Raw genomic sequence first — 18,719 nt, 5'->3', positions numbered from 1 at the left:
GGGGCAAGATAAGATGATGGTGGGAGGGGCAAGATAAGGTGATGGTGGGAGCGGCAAGATAAGGTGATGGTGGGAGGGGCAAGATAAGGTGATGGTGGGAGGGGCAAGATAAGATGATGGTGGGAGGGGCAAGATAAGGTGATGGTGGGAGGGGCAAGATAAGGTGATGGTGGGAGGGGCAAGATAAGGTGATGGTGGGAGGGGCAAGATAAGATGATGGTGGGAGGGGCAAGATAAGATGATGGTGGGAGGGGCAAGATAAGGTGATGGTGGGAGGGGCAAGATAAGGTGATGGTGGGAGGGGCAAGATAAGGTGATGGTGGGAGGGGCAAGATAAGGTGATGATGGGAGGGGCAAGATAAGGTGATGGTGGGAGGGGCAAGATAAGGTGATTGTGGGAGGGGCAAGATAAGGTGATGGTGGGAGGGGTGAGAGAAGATGGTCGAGAGATGGTGGTGGGAGGGGGTGAGAGATGGAGCTAGGGAAGGATCCTGGGGGGTGGAGGGGGGGGGGGGGGGAGGGGGCTGGGATGATAAGACGCCATGGGAGACCTATACCTGCCTTAATCACCACCAAACCATATCAACAATGCCAGAGAAAGGCTGGTGGAACTGTTTTCGTTACCATGACAACCTGGAGATCGATGATGCTCAGAGTCTGCAGCAAGAGTGGCTCTCTCTCTCTCTCTCTCTCTCTCTCTCTCTCTCTCTCTCTCTCTCTCTCTCTCTCTCTCTCACTCTCTCTCCCTCTCCCTCCCTCCCTCTCTCTCTGCTGCCTATCACTTACCAGGAATAAAAACAAACAGGAAGGATACAGTTTCGGATCCGCGGTGTCGCTGAATCTGAATCTGAGTGCGATGGAGCTGACGAAGAATCTTCCAGGGTCTTAAAAGAATGTGAGGAGATGCTTAGTCAACCCGCGTTGAAGATGTTGGTGATGTTGGTTCTAGTGCTGTAAGGCTTACCAATCGACACGTAACCCCAAGGTTACGTCATTAGTGAGAGCGAGCGCTCATGGCCTCTCATTTGACTACCAGGTGTCACTATGTCCGGAAATTTAGTAGCGGGTGGATTCGTTGGCTGTGCTCCAGGATTTTGTTACAAAATGGTCGATTGTGAGGCAGGCCGAGACGTTTGTGCACTACTACGGGCATTGTGTTATCACCAGGAAGCAGCTTAGTTAACTTCGAGGAGGTTAGGTCGACTTTTTCTTCGAGAAGACAACGAGACAGATTACATCGTGCTCAATTGCCAGAACAACCGTGGACATTTACAAGAGAAAACAAGATAGTTTTCTCCAAGAAGTGGCGAACCAACTGGGCTGTGGTGGGCCTGCGGGCCGCTCCAAGCAACAGCCAGTTGGACCAAACTCTCACAAGTCAAGCCTGGCCTCGGGCCGGGCTTGGGGAGTAGAAGAACTCCCAGAACCCCATCAAGCAGGTAAGGCCTGTGTGAGGGGTCACTACTCACACCTGTAGGAACCTCACATCCTCGACAAGGAATAGAAACAGACAATCGGTTAACTGGGATGTTGGGACTCTACCTTTAACCTCAGGTACTGGAACCGGTTAAGTTATTCAACAGCATGTATCTAGAACACGATCCACAACTTGCTTTACAACCAGGTCCCCCAGATACTGGTGGGTGCAGAGTTGAACACTGAGGGAACGGTGCCTCATCGTTCCCATCTGCCGAGGGTTCGAACTCTGGTTCTCTTGCTTGTGAGCAAAGAATGATTACCACATCACCATAGGTCACTTAACACGGTTAAACTCACAATGACAAGGTCATATAGCTTGAAGCAAAACAGTGATTGACACAAGTCACAACTTGACGCAAGATAAATCTTAAAGGAGACTTCAACTCCTCCCAAGACAATAACAGAAGATGAAAAAAAGTCATAATCCAATATAAAATTAAAATAAATTCAATATATTATTATAAACGGCCTCTCAACCTCTGACCTATTAAGGCCTATCAACCTCTGGAGGGCCATTAAGGCCTATCAATCTCTTGAGGGTTATTAAGGCCTATCACCCTCTGGAAAAGTTGATAAGCCTTAACAACCACCCAGAAGCGGTGTACAGCTCCTTGTGTGTGTACACAAAAGTGTAGATCACTCCCCCTCCCCCCCCCTCCCAGTGTACAAATCCCTGTGTCACCCAAACACTTGGTGGACGAGACGAGGGTACCAGAGTGTATGATGTACACACAATGTATACTCGCTCGCTTGAGTATAGAGTATACAATGTATAATTTTTGTTGGACGATAAAATAAAAAATTGATCAACTGAAGAGAAGATAACTTAAGATTTAGCGCAGGTCGCGCTAGACAAAACTAGTGAACGAAAGGTAGGATAAATTTATCTACCCCCCCCCCCCTGGTCTACATAATATAAGGGGGGGGGGAATTGGCACATAACATGAGGAAGGAAGGGGGGGAGGTACTCTTACCAACATGAGGGGAGAAGCACCCTCACACCAACACAGTAGGGGGGTACTCACACAGTAGGGGGTACTCACACAGTAGGGGGTACTCACACAGTAGGGGGTACTCACACAGTAGGGGGTACTCACACAGTAGGGGGTACTCACACAGTAGGGGGTACTCACACAAACACAGTAGGGGGTACTCACACAAACACAGTAAGGGGGTACTCACACAAACACAGTAACAGGTACTCACACAAATGTCAGACGTCAGTTTCGATGCTCATAGCGTTTATATTATTATTGTGACGTGGGTTGCAATTCTGTTTTTTACTAAGGTCGTGTTGCAACAAGATGCCCTCCTCAAGGTCCATGATGTCGGACGATGACTCTGATAAGGAATCCTTCTTCAAGTGCTGACCTGTCAGAGGGAGAGAGAGGAAGAGCCATGATACATACTATCTTCACCTCGAGAGAGAGAGAGAGAGAGAGAGAGGGAGAGAGAGAGAGAGAGAGAGAGAGAGAGAGAGAGAGAGGAACCATGATACATACTATCTTCACCTCGAGAGAGAGAGAGAGAGAGAGAGAGAGAGAGAGAGAGAGAGAGAGAGAGAGAGAGAGAGAGAGAGAGAGAGAGAGAGAGAGAGAGAGAGAGATAAATGTCCAAGGTGAAATCTCACTGAATAAAGAATATAATTGTCTAATACTTTAAACACACAAGTAGGATTAGTGTTGTTAATTAAGTCATGATTACCTTAAGAAGGAATAATTAACACATTTATAGCCGTTACCTACAGCTTTCACACATATATGATAGATTATATAATGTTTTCACACATATTAGATATATTATTCAATGTTTTAACATGTATATGATAGACTATTCGATGCTTTCCCACATATAGGATAGAGTATTGAATGCTTTCACACACATATATATATTATTCAATACTTTCACACAGATTATTCAATGCGTCTACACATGTAGGATAGCTATCTCCTGCCTGTAAAACATACAGTATAGGATAGATTAATCAATGCTCTTAGTCATATATGATTGATAGCTTAATGATTGTATACTTTAGGGGATTATATATTAGATTATATAAACCTGGTTTTAGAGGATAGATTATAATCGTCTAACCCATATTAGTTGTGAATAAATGAAGAAAAAAGTGAAAAGTGGATGAAGGAATATTGTTGCTTAAAGAAGAGGAAGAGAGACGGAGGGCAAGAAATATGGAAAGGGGACAGGCAGACACGAAAGATAACAGGAATAAAGGAGAAAGAGAAGAGCGGAAACAGAAACGCAGGAATAAAATCAGACGAAAGAAAGTAAAGTAGACATGAGAAATATGAAAGATAACAGTAACTAGGAAAATGAGGTGACACTGGAAAAAAAAACATACAAGAGAATAAGGCAACACAGAAAAGACCCGATGAAAGAAAACGGAAAGGCGGAGGGGCGGCTAATCTAGGGTAGACTTAGCTAATGTAGGGTAGACTCACTTACCCACAGTGCCAGGCAGGTACGGACAGCTGGTGACGTGGTTGAAGTTCTGACTCTGCATCTCCTCCTGGTCAGTCTCCCGGTGGTAAAAATAGTTGAAGTTTGACACGATAACGGGAACAGGAAGCGCAATGGTGAGGACGCCAGCGATCGCGCACAGGGAGCCAACAATCTTGCCCCACACACCCACAGGCCTGCAGGGCAAGAACAGTCAGTATTGCCCACACTTAATGCTGTCTCAAGGGGGCATGTAGGGGGGAGTAATAATGGGGCACAACATATGAGGAGGGAGGAAGGAGAATCAGCTAAATAACAACATACTTATGTGTCATAGAGAGTGGGGATGCGAAGTAGATTGATACAAAAAATATTTCGTTCTTGAAATAAATCTAAGAGGAGCAGCCTTGTGCCCCCCCCCTCCTCCTCCTCCTCCAAGGGGACAGGCTGCTCTCTGAATGTGAAAAAATATGTACAATCTCCAGCGACAAATATCCTGGAGTTTGTATTAAGTGATGTTAAGAGCAGGAGCTTCAACGGGATAAGTTTCTTTCAGTTGGCTTCCTCTCTTAAGCCCAAATATATCAGGATATCTACACTACCTGGAGAGAGAGGCAACCTAGGCAAGTGTCCAGGGGCTACTGGCCAGCAGTGGTCAAGTGTCCAGGGGCTACTGGCCAGCAGTGGTCAAGTGTCCAGGGGCTACTGGCCAGCAGTGGTCAAGTGTCCAGGGGCTACTAGCCAGTAGTGGTCAAGTGTCCAGGGGCTACTAGCCAGTAGTGGTCAAGTGTCCAGGGGCTACTAGCCAGTAGTGATCAAGTGTCCAGGGGCTACTAGCCAGTAGTGGTCAAGTGTCCAGGGGCTACTAGCCAGTAGTGATCAAGTGTCCAGGGGCTACTGACCAAGTGTCCAGGGGCTACTGACCAAGTGTCCAGGGGCTACTGACCAAGTGTCCAGGGGCTACTGGCCAGCAGTGGTCAAGTGTCCAGGGGCTACTGACCAGTAGTGATCAAGTGTCCAGGGGCTACTAACCAGTAGTGATCAAGTGTCCAGGGGCTACTGACCAAGTGTCCAGGGGCTACTGAACAAATGTCCAGGGGCTACTGGCCAGCAGTGGTCAAGTGTCCAGGGCTACTGGCCAGCAGTGGTCAAGTGTCCAGGGGCTACTGGCCAGTAGTGATCAAGTGTCCAGGGGCTACTGACCAAGTGTCCAGGGGCTACTGACCAGCAGTGATCAAGTGTCCAGGGGCTACTGGCCAGCAGTGATCAAGTGTCCAGGGGCTACTGGCCAGCACTGATCAAGTGTCCAGGGGTTACTGACCAGCACTGATCAAGTGTCCAGGGGCTACTGACCATCAGTGATCAAGTGTCCAGAGGCTACTGGCCAGTACTGATCAAGTGCCCAGGGGCTACTGGCCAGCACTGTCAAGTGTCCAGGGGCTACTAGCCAGTACTGATCAAGTGTCCAGGGGCTACTGGCCAGCACTGTCAAGTGTCCAGGGGCTACTGGCCAGTACTGATCAAGTGTCCAGGGGCTACTGACCACCAGTGATCAACTGTCCAGGGGCTACTGGCCAGTACTGATCAAGTGTCCAGGGGCTACTGACCACCAGTGATCAAGTGTCTAAGGGCTACTGGCCAGCACTGATATACCCAGCATGACACACATGATATACCCAGCATGACACACCTGATATACCCAGCATGAGACACATGATATACCCAGCATGACACTCATGATATACCCAGCATGAGACACATGATATACCCAGCATGACACACATGATATACCCAGCATGGCACACATGATATACCCAGCATGAGACACATGATATACCCAGCATGACACACATGATATACCCAGCATGGCACACATGATATACCCAGCATGGCACACATGATATACCCAGCATGACACACATGATATACCCAGCATGGCACACATGATATACCCAGCATGACACACATGATATACCCAGCATGGCACACATGATATACCCAGCATGGCACACATGATATACCCAGCATGACACACATGATATACCCAGCATGGCACACATGATATACCCAGCATGACACACATGATATACCCAGCATGGCACACATGATATACCCAGCATGGCACACATGATATACCCAGCATGACACACATGATATACCCAGCATGGCACACATGATATACCCAGCATGAGACACATGATATACCCAGCATGATACACCTGATATACCCAGCATGACACACATGATATACCCCAACATGACACACATGATATACCCAGCATGACACACATGATATACCCAGCATGACACACATGATATACCCAGCATGACACACCTGATATACCCCAGCATGAGACACATGATATATTCCAGCATGAGACACATGATATACCCAGCATGAGACACCTGATATACCCAGCATGACACACATGATATACCCAGCATGAGACACCTGATATACTCCAGCATGAGACACATGATATACCTAGCATGAGACACCTGATATACCCAGCATGAGACACATGATATACCCAGCATGACACACATGATATACCCAGCATGACACACATGATATACTCCAGCATGAGACACCTGATATACTCCAGCATGAGACACATGATATACCCAGCATGACACACATGATATACCCAGCATGACACACATGATATACCCCAGCATGAGACACATACCCCAGCATGAGACACATGATATACCCCAGCATGAGACACATACCCCAGCATGAGACACCTGATATACTCCAGCATGAGACACCTGATATACCCCAACATAAGAGAGGAAGCACCACTGAAGAGTTACTACTGGAGAGTTAGGCAAGCATATACATGACAAGAGAGAACATAAAGCTTGCTAAGAGAGCTTCCAGGATCATAACGCTCACTAAAAGGGTATATATATATATATATAATATTGCAGTCTCTACGAAATATTTAGACACTAAGCTAAGTGTTGTGGAAAAAGGTTCCTGAAAATGGGGAACATCAGTACTAAATTATACACAAAAATTATGTAATATATATATATATATATATATATATATATATATATATATATATATATATATATATATATATATATATATCTTGCAAAGGTAAACCGAATACGGTAAGAACGGTCTACTGTGAAGCAAACTAAAGCTGGGTTCATTACCACCTGTCCTGTGAAGGGACCGGCTATGGTAAAAAAAAAAAAGAGGAAATGTCAACTGAGTATCAACAGTTACTGTGAAATATGTGGCTAGGGAGGGGGGGGGGGGGGGGTGAATGGCTCAAGGGGGGGGGGGGGGTGAGGAAGAGGGTTAAATGGCATGTGAGAAAAGGATTGAGATGGGACATTGAACTCACTATACCGAATAGAGGCGGGTTTTAAGGCTAATAGAATCTAAATATCTTCATAAAAAGATTGCAGAACATCTTACTGATACGAGGAGTTTTGGAATATCTAATGAGATCACACAAGGGTTTTATATATATATATATATATATATATATATATATATATATATATATATATATATATATATATATATAAAATATGGATATAAAATTAGTGCTGACTAACATGAACTGAACATGGTTTGGGAAGAGATAAATAACTCACATTATATAAGGACCGGAAGACCGAGTCCAGAATAAAAACAAAATGTCTTATAACGATTAAGGAGCTCATCTCAGATCATCGCCAGCTTTGTACGGTATAATGAGTGGTAGCACCTCACTACACGCCCTTAAATAAGTGACTTAAGAGTAAGCACACATTCCTTGAACGTTATCCAAGACTCCTGGGGCCAGATTCACGAAAGCACTTACGCAAGCACTTACGAACCTGTACATCTTTTCTCAATATTTGGCGGCTTTGTTTACAATTATTAAACAGTTAATGAGCTCCGAAGCACCAGGAAGCTGTTTATAACAATAACAACAGTTGATTGGGAAGTTTTCATGCTTGCAAAAAGTTTAATAAATGTAACCAAAGCCGTCAAAGATTGAGGAAAGATGTACACGTTCTTAAGTGCTTGCGTAAGTGCTTTTGTGAATCTGGCCCCTTGAGGGCGGGGGTGGACCTCACGTCACAGGATGACCAAAGCAAAGACAATAACTCCCTGGGGGGGAACCGGTATTGAGGTCGTTCAACGCTGGCGAGGGTATGAGGAGCCTTAACATATGAGGGGTTACGGGTGGGGTGAGGGTCCTCACACACCAACCTCCCCTCAGACAACACCAGGACAAGGGGAGGGGGGACAAGGGGAAAGGGGGAACATTAACTACTATTAGCAAGGTGATTATCACACCTACACAGTTGAAGAGGGGCTACAACAGTCTAAATTCTACAACAAGTAATCAAAGGATTTAGGTAGTCAAGGGTTCCATATTTGCTAATCAACACACTAGTTCATGTTGGATTAATTCATAATTATATTGAGTCAACTTTACATCCTCCACCGATAAAATAATCATAATTCCTGGGGACATAAAATGAACGTCTGAATCTACCTATAACTGGTGTAAAACAAATGACTATCGTTCGAATATCTCTCTGAATGGTAGTTAACAGTGCCACTGCTATTATAATGTACTAATCACCTGGATTTATATGAGAATCTTAATTGTTGTTAATAGGCAGTGTTAGATAACAAGCTCCGCATTCATCTGTGTGCCACTCGAGGTTATAATAAAAAAAAATACCGTCGTAATAGGTAAGGGAATCGGGTTAAGAAGAGATTAAGTACGATTCAAACACTTATCCTAAGGGGGTTATAAGGGAAAGGAATGAAGTAGAGGCGAGGATACTGGGCATTATACAGTGTGGTACTTGTAGGATTCACTACTAGAGTAAGAGGATCAGAGAGGAGGTAAACAAGGTAGAAGAGACACCTACAGAGGATTAGAGACAAAGTGTGTGGTACTTGTAAGCTCGTTAACAGACAGTGAAAGAGAAGGTTAAGAGCGGGAAAACACAAGTGTACAAGCCAGCAGTCACTTTATCATATTCTAGAACACCTGGTCACGCTGCCCTATTTTGTGCAACTTGTCACAGGAAATATACTCGTGCCACATTGCTGCCTGATATGCTATATTTGCAAGCTATACTGTAATTCATATACAGAAAACTCTTCACCCCCTGAAGGATTCGAACCCAGACAGCCAGGCTCCATGCACCTTGGCGAGTCCGATACTTTAATCACTAGGCCACACTGACTGTTCAACACAATTGGAAGTCGTCTGACCCTTTACCCAATTCCCGACAGCACTCAGTGACCATATTGGGCACATATATTTCATCAAATCACTTCATCTGATGGGGCCGCGTGAGCAACATTGTCTGTCTAGGTTCGAATCATTCAGGGGTGAGGAGATTCTGTAATGTAATATATATATATATATTGGTAGCAGTTTTTCTTGTAAACATATGTTGTTAAATATGACCGAAAAAGTAAGATTAATAATTCTAACACGAATTTTCTCAATATTTCTTATATTTCTTTTTACTGTCGATGGTAATTGAAAAATCAATTCTATTTTTTTATTTTTAAGAATTGATTTTTCAATTACCATCGACAGTAAAAAGAAACATAAGAAATATTGAGAAAATTCGTGTTAGAATTATTAATCTTACTTTTTCGGTCATATTTAACAACATATTTCATATATTATATATATATATATATATATATATATATATATATATATATATATATATATATATATATATATATAACAGCCAGAACCGCACTACTTGGCTGGGTACGAAAGGTCTGATCTGCTATACAGGCAGAACAATTTTCGTTATTTCAAATATATATTTCCAATTTGATTCATTCATATATATATATGATTCTAGTCCAGTCACATATATAGGATAATAGCACGAATCTTCCCTTATCTTCATGTTTTCTTCCCTTGAGAAGTTTACAAATAAATTATCTAAACTTCACCATACAGTTTAATTATGTCCGGACAGTGAGAAAGGCATTTCGTTGACCCATATTATATATATATATATATATATATATATATATATATATATATATATATATATATATATATATATATATATATATATATATATATATATATATGAAGAGGGTCCCAAACCGGGACCCTCTTCAGCAGTGAGCGAGAATGAGAGAATGTTTTTATAGTGTCATATCACGTGTCCTGGAAACAATTTTAAGCATTAAACGAGGTAATAACTTCTTTACACAATCGCTTACTAAATCTGGTAATTATTACCCCGAGAAGATATTGAATTTTCTGAATTATTAATAAAAGTACATTTTATAAAGTATTATTTTGAAGCAACAATATTGGGGGGGGGGGAATTATACAAGAATTATCCCGTATGATTAAAAGGTCGGTGTCACTTTTGTGTTTGTATAATGCTGAACTTTGTTGGTCACGTGTAATAGACCTGTTGTGTCTGGCAATACGTCCCTAGATCATAATAGAGCCTTAGCTTTACCTTGTTCTCTGATAGACGTATAATAGTTCCTTACTAACTTTATTTTGGGTAACTGGAAATGAGCAAGCACAGAGAGAGAGAGAGAGAGAGAGAGAGAGAGAGAGAGAGAGAGAGAGAGAGAGAGAGAGAGAGAGAGAGAGAGAGAGCCGAGTTCGTTATCTTGAATTCTCAAGTCGAATTTCCTGAATTAATTTTCTCGAAGACTTAAGTTACATTGAGCTAAATAGTTTTGATTAAAAAAAACTTATTGTGTTGCAAACTTTTAAATCTGACTCAAAACTACATTTAAAACATTTATCTGCATTTAATATAGTAACCTATTACTTAATTGCTCCTAGTGTAGGTAAGTCGTAGTCCTATATTATATAGAGCAACAATAAGTTGAGAATATACTATTTTAGGTATATAGGAGAAATATAGTTCACTATCAAACTCATCTTGATGTTTCCTACGTTGTTGAACCTGTGTGTTCTCATCAGACCTATATTGTACAGTCAGGCCTATATTATTCAGTCAGGACTATATTGTTCAGTCAGGACTATATTGTACAGTCAGGACTATATTGTACAGTCAGGCCTATATTATTCAGTCAGGACTATATTGTACAGTCAGGACTATATTGTACAGTCAGGACTATATTGTACAGTCAGGACTATATTGTACAGTCAGGACTATATTGTACAGTCAGGACTATATTGTACAGTCAGGACTATATTGTTCAGTCAGGACTATATTGTACAGTCAGGACTATATTGTACAGTCAGGACTATATTGTACAGTCAGGACTATATTGTTCAGTCAGGACTATATTGTACAGTCAGGACTATATTGTACAGTCAGGACTATATTGTTCAGTCAGGACTATATTGTACAGTCAGGACTATATTGTACAGTCAGGACTATATTGTTCAGTCAGGACTATATTGTACAGTCAGGACTATATTGTACAGTCAGGCCTATATTGTTCAGTCAGGACTATATTGTACAGTCAGGACTATATTGTACAGTCAGGACTATATTGTTCAGTCAGGACTATATTGTACAGTCAGGACTATATTGTACAGTCAGGACTATATTGTTCAGTCAGGACTATATTGTACAGTCAGGCCTATATTGTACAGTCAGGACTATACTGTACAGTCAGGACTATATTGTACAGTCAGGACTATACTGTACAGTCAGGACTATATTGTACAGTCAGGACTATATTGTACAGTCAGGACTATATTGTACAGTCAGGACTATATTGTACAGTCAGGACTATATTGTACAGTCAGGACTATATTGTACAGTCAGGACTATATTGTACAGTCAGGACTATATTGTACAGTCAGGACTATATTGTACAGTCAGGACTATATTGTACAGTCAGGACTATATTGTTCAGCCAGCCCTATATTGTTCAATCATGACTAAATTGTTCAATCAGTTAATGAACCAAAATTGTGGTTTATACTGTAAAAATGCTATAGAGAATCAAGAGGATAAATGAGTGTGTATCACTTTGGTTTAACAGAGATGGTGTAGAGAACATGCCCAATATGTGCATGCATATGTATTTACTATTTTTGTATTTATTATTTGTATCTGCAGAATCGAGCTATTTCCCTGGAAACACAAACCGAAACTGTCTCTATTTTCCGCTTGTTACAACATTGTAATAAAGTTGTTACATCTTGGCTTAACGTGTTTATGACGTATTAGAACGTTGTTACAACTTGCTATATTGGTTGTTATAACTGGTTAGGTGTTAAAACTTGTTCGAACGTTGTACCAACGTCGTAGTTTCGGTGTGTGTTTGGCGGGTAGCTCTCGGACCCCGCCTTTCTAACCAATTTAATATTCCTCTATTATTTCTACTACATATAACTATCTAACACACGCACACATCCCCAGGAAGCCGCCCGTAGCAGCTGTCTACCTCCCAGGTACCTATTTACTGCTAGGTGAAAAAGTGAAGCTGGGTGAGAGAAACTGCCCATTTGTTTCTGCCTCTGCCGGAAATCGAACCCGGACCCTTAGGACTACAGGCCCAGAGCGCTGTTCACTCAGCTACGAGGCCCCTTTGTTTTCACCTAGTTGTGCTTGTGGGGGTTGAGCTCTGCTCTTTCGGCCCGCCTCTCAACTGTCAATCAACTGTTTCTAACTAATACTGCTACTACTGTTTTTTTCACATCACACATACACACACACCAGGAAGCAGCCCGTGACAGCTGACTAACACCCAGGTACCTATTTACTGCTAGGAAACAGGGGGTATAGGGTGAAAGAAACTCTGCCCAATGTTTCTCACTGGCGCCCGGGATCGATATATATATATATATATATATATATATATATATATATATATATATATATATATATGCAGAATAACCACATATGAAAGCGGGCATACTTGGATCAGTGTTTTTGTGATTATTGTTGCATATATATATATATATATATATATATATATATATATATATATATATATATATATATATATATATATATATATATATATATATATATATATAATGTACCTTCATGTACCACTTGGTGCATATCAAGCAAAACGCCTTAAGAGAGACTAATGTCGTCAGTGCCTTCACATGCACACTCGGGAACTGTCAACCCCAAAGATCTCAATATATAGGCAAGACAACAACGTCTCTCTCTAGGCGATTAACAATACACAAACAACAGGGCTCAAGGAGCATATAATCTTCTCACACAACCAGAGCATCACCAGAGACATCGTGACAAGCAGCACTGAAATAATCAACAGGTATAACGATAGCAGGAGACTCGACATCAGCAAAGTACTACACATCTAGAAGTCTAGATCAGCACTCAACAACCAGCTACCACATAATTACATTCTACCCACTTCAAGACCCCGAGCCAACACAGAGACAGGATCCAATGACCCTAACTCAGAAATATAAGCTGCCCATGTTGATATATTTAATACCAAATTAATACTTGGGTATGTGAAGTGAGGTGATTCGATGAAATATCTATGCCCGAGTTGACCATCGAGCACTGTCGGATCTTGGATGAAATAGTCTCACGACTACCAAGATTTTTGTACAGTCGTGTGGTCTAGTGGTTAAGGTACCAGGTACGCCAAGGTGCATAGCAATCCTGGCTATCTGGGTTCGAGTCCTTCTGGGTTGCCGAGTTTTCAGTTTATATGTATAGACTAGGGGAGACTATGTATGGGACCAACGACAAGTCTATGAACAAGACCAGCAATGCCAAGTCTTGTTCTTTCAGTCTTTTTTCATATCCGATTCCTCGGAATTATAAGACGAGCTTCATTGCAAGTAATTATCGAAGAAGGCACCAAGCCGGGAAGGCTATGTAGCACCATCAAATGTGCGGGATAATCAGAAGGTGCTAAATATTACTGAGGATGTCAATATGAGAACAGAAATGCATAAGGCGAATGATATCAAAAGTATTCGATTCACCAAGAATTCTATCGAGGGACAAGTGACCACGAGGGACGGTCGGCAAGGAAGACACGCTCGTCCTGAAAGTCAGGACATTCAACAAGGATATGCACAACTGCAAGAGGGACAATGCAGTTAGGACAATAAGGAGCAGGACGGCGTTCCATTAGGTGTCCGTGAATTAAGCATGTATGGCCAATACGCAACCTCGCCAGAGCCGTTTCCCACCGCCGGTTACGGTGGCAGGAAGGCCACAAGCTTCATTGCAAACCTCTGAACCTTTTATAGTGTTTTAGACGTGGGCTATACTATGGGGCGGCATACTCTAAGACTGGTCTAATATAGGCAGTGTATAGTGATCTAAATGCCTTCTTATTTAGGTTCCTGAATGATGTTCTTACTTTTGTTAGTGTTGATTCTATTTTTATATGCCTCTGAATTAGGCTTAGTGTTAAATGCACTTCCAGGTCTTTTTCTCTAGACATTATAAAGATGTATTTTCCATTCATTCTGCACCATGGCACCTGTTGGCTTTTCATTGACATTACACTTGTTTGTGTTTAAATCTGACAGCCATTTCTCAGACCAAGTCGGCAGATAGTCTATGTCATCTTAAAGTATCTAAAGGATCTTCTGTCTCGATTCTTCTCACTAGCTTTGCATTATCCACAAATATCGACATATAGGATTCCTCTTCCGTAGTTGGGTCATTAACACAAATGAGAAACAGTATGGGACCAAGCACTGATCCCTGAGGTACTCCGCTTGTTACACTATGCCAGTGCAGTTTCTCACTCCTGTGACCATCAGACTCTGGCCAGCTAGGTACCCTCTTAACCATTTAGGTGCTGTTTCACTCCTTCCTGCCTGCCTGCCTGCCTGCCTGCACGCTTGCCTGCCTGCCTGCCTGCCTGCCTGCTTGCCTGCACGCTTGCCTGCCTGCCTGCTTGCCTGCACGCTTGCCTGCCTGCCTGCCTGCCTGCCTGCCTGCCTGCTTGCCTGCACGCTTGCCTGCCTGCTCGCTCGGGGAAAGTCAACGGCTATTTCACCGCCCTCCCCCCCAAGCTTATAATTAAGGCCAGTAACTGGGTGGGTGACCTCATGGGGATAAATGTTCTTTACTGAGACCTTCGAAAATTCATTCTTTCCTTATTGTTAAAAAATTTAAAATTATGATTGTGAGCTACACGCGTCCAAGCTAAAAGGGCATAACCCTCCAGTATTGACGTAGTCCTTACTAATAAAGAAATATTAAGAACAAATTATTAATAAAAAATTATTTCCAATTTGATTTATTCGGTATCAGGCCATAATAGTCCTTTCCATTTTATTTATACAATACATAATTTACATTTATAGTCAGCGTAACATTACACTGTTACTTGTTGCTTCTATAAGTGAACGAAATTGGTAAACTAAGTAAATTAAATATCCAAACCCGTTTATAAATAAGAATTTGAATGTAAAAACTAACGGCATTGTTTTGCTCGCCGGTCATCTGATATCAAGTGATATAATTAAATATTTCATTGTGATGGTACAATCAGAATACTTTCATGGAATTTCGAAACTTGAAATAATAAAAGTGATTTTTTTGCAATAACTGGTGTGAGGGGTAAGTTTATTTTGTTGGGCTTCTAGAAGCTAGGTGGACGTTTTGTCATCTATCGGCTCATTTTGCTTACTATCTCGAATTACTAGTAATAGATCTCTTTAATATCTCTGATTTTTAGTGATAAATGTAATATTGAAGATTCAGTATTTACTTTAACGGTGAAGAAATATTAATTTGTAACTATATTATTTTTCAATGTGACCCCATTGCTTTTTTTAATGATTAATAAACAGTGTGGTCTTCTAACATGTTAATTGCTATTTTTAGTACTTTTTTATATTTCATAATGTTGTATTTTCGAAAATTTGAAATAGTTTTAATGGCAAAAAATAATATGTCGAACATTCTTATAAACGCGAAGAAAAATATTAAATATTTGAACAAATTTGATGATTTTTTTTTAAAAGCATGTTGAAAAAAGTACTATAACATCACTTACAAATGAACTTGAAATAAACCTAATGTGAACTTAACCCAATCGCCAAACCCTCATTTATTGCAACACACTCGCGAACACGCGGTGGTAGGCGAACAAGGGGACACAGGTGCAAACTGAGTACCCACATGAGCCACAGGGACGTTAGAAAGAACTTTTTTAGTGTCAGAGTAGTTAACAGATGAATGCATTAGGCAGTGATGTGGTGGAGGCTGACTCCATACACAGTTTCAAATGTAGATATGATAAGAGCCCAGTAGGCTCAGGAATCTGTACACCAGTTGATTGGCAGTTGAGAGGCAAGCCGAAAGAGCAGATCTCAACCCCCGCAAGAACAACTAAGTGAATACAACTAGGTGAATACACACACACACACGCACAGTTTAACCAAACGATTTGAGGAAGTAATGTAACTCTACTGATCACTGGTTCAACAGACACGGTTCTGTCCATAGTGGAAGCTCTCTCACGTTATGGCAATTGACCTCTAATTACCAACACAAACACAGCAGAACTTGAGTTTGTGTTGAACATTTGTTGAAATACAAACCCGATATCAGGGGCTTTCGTATTTAATGTTGTAATTTAATTTGAATTTATAAAAAGCTTTTTTAGATTGTGTGATTTCGTTTAGTGGAATAATTTTTCTAGTTTCTTAATTGAATAAACTGGAGTTTTTAATGTTTTCAAGTTATTGAATTGATTTGAAGATGGAAAGAGTTAATTCTTTTATTAAACGCCATTTTTAACATATTTGTCTTTGCTACAGTTCTCACCTGTTTTACACAACAGTAAATATATATATATATATATATATATATATATATATATATATATATATATATATATATATATATATATATATATATATATATATATATATGGAACTGAAAACTCCACACCCCAGAAGTGACTCGAACCCAGACAGCCAGGAGCACTATGTAACTGGCGTAACTGGTACCTTAACCACTTGACCAACCGTGACCATACAAAAGACGATGGTAGCCATTTCCCCCACCGTCCCGACGGCACTTGGTGGTGAGCTTGGGCATAGTTATTTCATCAAATCATCTCACTTTGTGGGGCCACGTGACCAACACAAATGCGAAATAATTTGTTCGAGATATATATATATATATATATATATATATATATATATATATATATATATATATATATATATATATATATATATATATATATATATATCAGTATTTACCAGAACACGTGAATTCACATGTACATAAAGCACCACAAAAGAATGAAATTAGAAGTGACCACTTTCGTCTCAGGAGCGAGACATTTTCAGTCTGAGACAATGGAGAGAAAGCCAAGGAAGTTGCTCGAAATAGCTGGCAAGGAGACGCTAAACATAATCATTTGTAACACACTTCAGCAGCCCACCACGCCATACACCACCATAAACCATCAAACTGCATCACACTCCAGAGCTAACTTAACCCCCATATAGCACACCATCACAAATAGGCTACACACAACACCTCGAGTACAAGACCATCACCATTCCACTATTCTACTCCCATACACTGGGTGTAGTGTGTATCGTGATGCTGTGATAGGGTGTCGCTTCTAATTTCATTATTTTGCTGTGGTGTGGGTGTCTTAGGCCAATCGGAGTCAGCCCTAGTGTCATGATTTAAGAAATATCAGCATGTTAAGTGCCCCCCACCGCTCCTCCTCCGATTTTCATGGTCTAAAATAAAATCAGGGGTCGAGTTTTCCGTAGAGTTTTGATGTTTACTCCAGCTGTTTACCCCGGGTGAAATGGGGGACAGGGAAGAGGAGTGGGTGGAAGAGAAAAGAGGGAAAAGGTGGACGGAGAAGGGAGAATGTTAAGAGGGAAATGGGAGATGGGGATATTAGAAGTGGGAGAGGGGGAGGAGAGACCTGGGTGGAGCCGGGTACCTCATCTAGTGCTATTTGTATTTACTATTTGTACCTGCAGTATCGAGCTATTAGCTCTTGGACCCCGCTTTTCTAACTAATAAATTTTTCCTGTATTATATGAGCCACATATATTTCTCTCTGACACACACTCCCCAGGCAGTAGCCTGTACCAGCTGTATAACTCCCAGGTACCTATGTACTGCTTGGTGAACAGGTGCATCAGGATCAAAGAAACTCTGCCCATTTGTTACCGCTTCCGACGGGAATCGAACTCGGGCCATTAGAACAACGAGCCTCAAGCGCTATCCACTCAGCCACGAGTGTGTGTGTGTGTACTCACCTACTTGTGCTTGCGGGGGTTGAGCTTAGGCTCTTTGGTCCCGCTTCTCAACTGTCAATCAACTGGTGTACAGGTTCCTGAGCCTACTGGGCTCTATCATATCTACATTTGAAACTGCGCATGGAGTCAGCCTCCACCACATCACTGCCTAGTGCATTCCGTTTGTTGACTACTCTGACACTGAAATCATTATTTCTAATGTCTCTGTGACTCATTTGGGTGCTAGGTTTTCACCTGTGCCCCCTTGGTCATGTTTCACTCGTGCTAAATAGTTTGTCTTTGTCCACCCTGTCATTTTCCTCTGAGAATTTTATAGGTGGTGATCATGTCTCCCCTTAATCTTCCGTCTTCTAGGGACGTGAGGTTTAGCTCCCGTAGCCTTTCCTCGTACCCTCATTTCCTGTATTCATCTAGTTGTATTCACCTACTTGTGCTCGCGTGGGTTGAGCTCTGCTCTTTCGACCCGCCTCTCAACGGTCAATCAATCAACTGTTACTAACTACTATTTTTTTTCACACACACACATAGGAAGCAGCCCGTAAAAGCTGACTAACTCCCAGGTACCTG

The 18,719-nt window shown here is 41.6% G+C and overlaps 1 protein-coding gene across 6 annotated transcripts in view; it reads right to left on the bottom strand.

The window, feature by feature from the left end:
• Sh (Potassium voltage-gated channel protein Shaker) overlaps positions 1–18,719 on the bottom strand; it is a 661,237-nt gene that overhangs the window by 63,383 nt on the left and 579,135 nt on the right. For all 6 annotated transcript variants that reach the window (XR_011225829.1, XM_069318076.1, XM_069318077.1 and 3 more), the window contains 2 exons: positions 3,943–4,133; positions 2,686–2,850 (listed from right to left, as the gene is read on the bottom strand). Coding sequence is in view for 5 of the 6 variants with exons in the window: in XM_069318076.1 (XP_069174177.1) it covers positions 2,693–2,850; positions 3,943–4,133 (349 nt within the window). In the remaining variant the exon portion in view is untranslated. The remainder of the gene's footprint in view (positions 1–2,685; positions 2,851–3,942; positions 4,134–18,719) is intronic.

The sequence above is a fragment of the Procambarus clarkii genome, chromosome 89 (genome assembly GCF_040958095.1).
Source record: "Procambarus clarkii isolate CNS0578487 chromosome 89, FALCON_Pclarkii_2.0, whole genome shotgun sequence".
Classification (NCBI taxonomy): Eukaryota; Metazoa; Arthropoda; class Malacostraca; order Decapoda; family Cambaridae; genus Procambarus; species Procambarus clarkii.
Note: the sequence above shows the minus strand (reverse complement) of the source record. Positions and strands in the feature narration are given on the sequence as shown.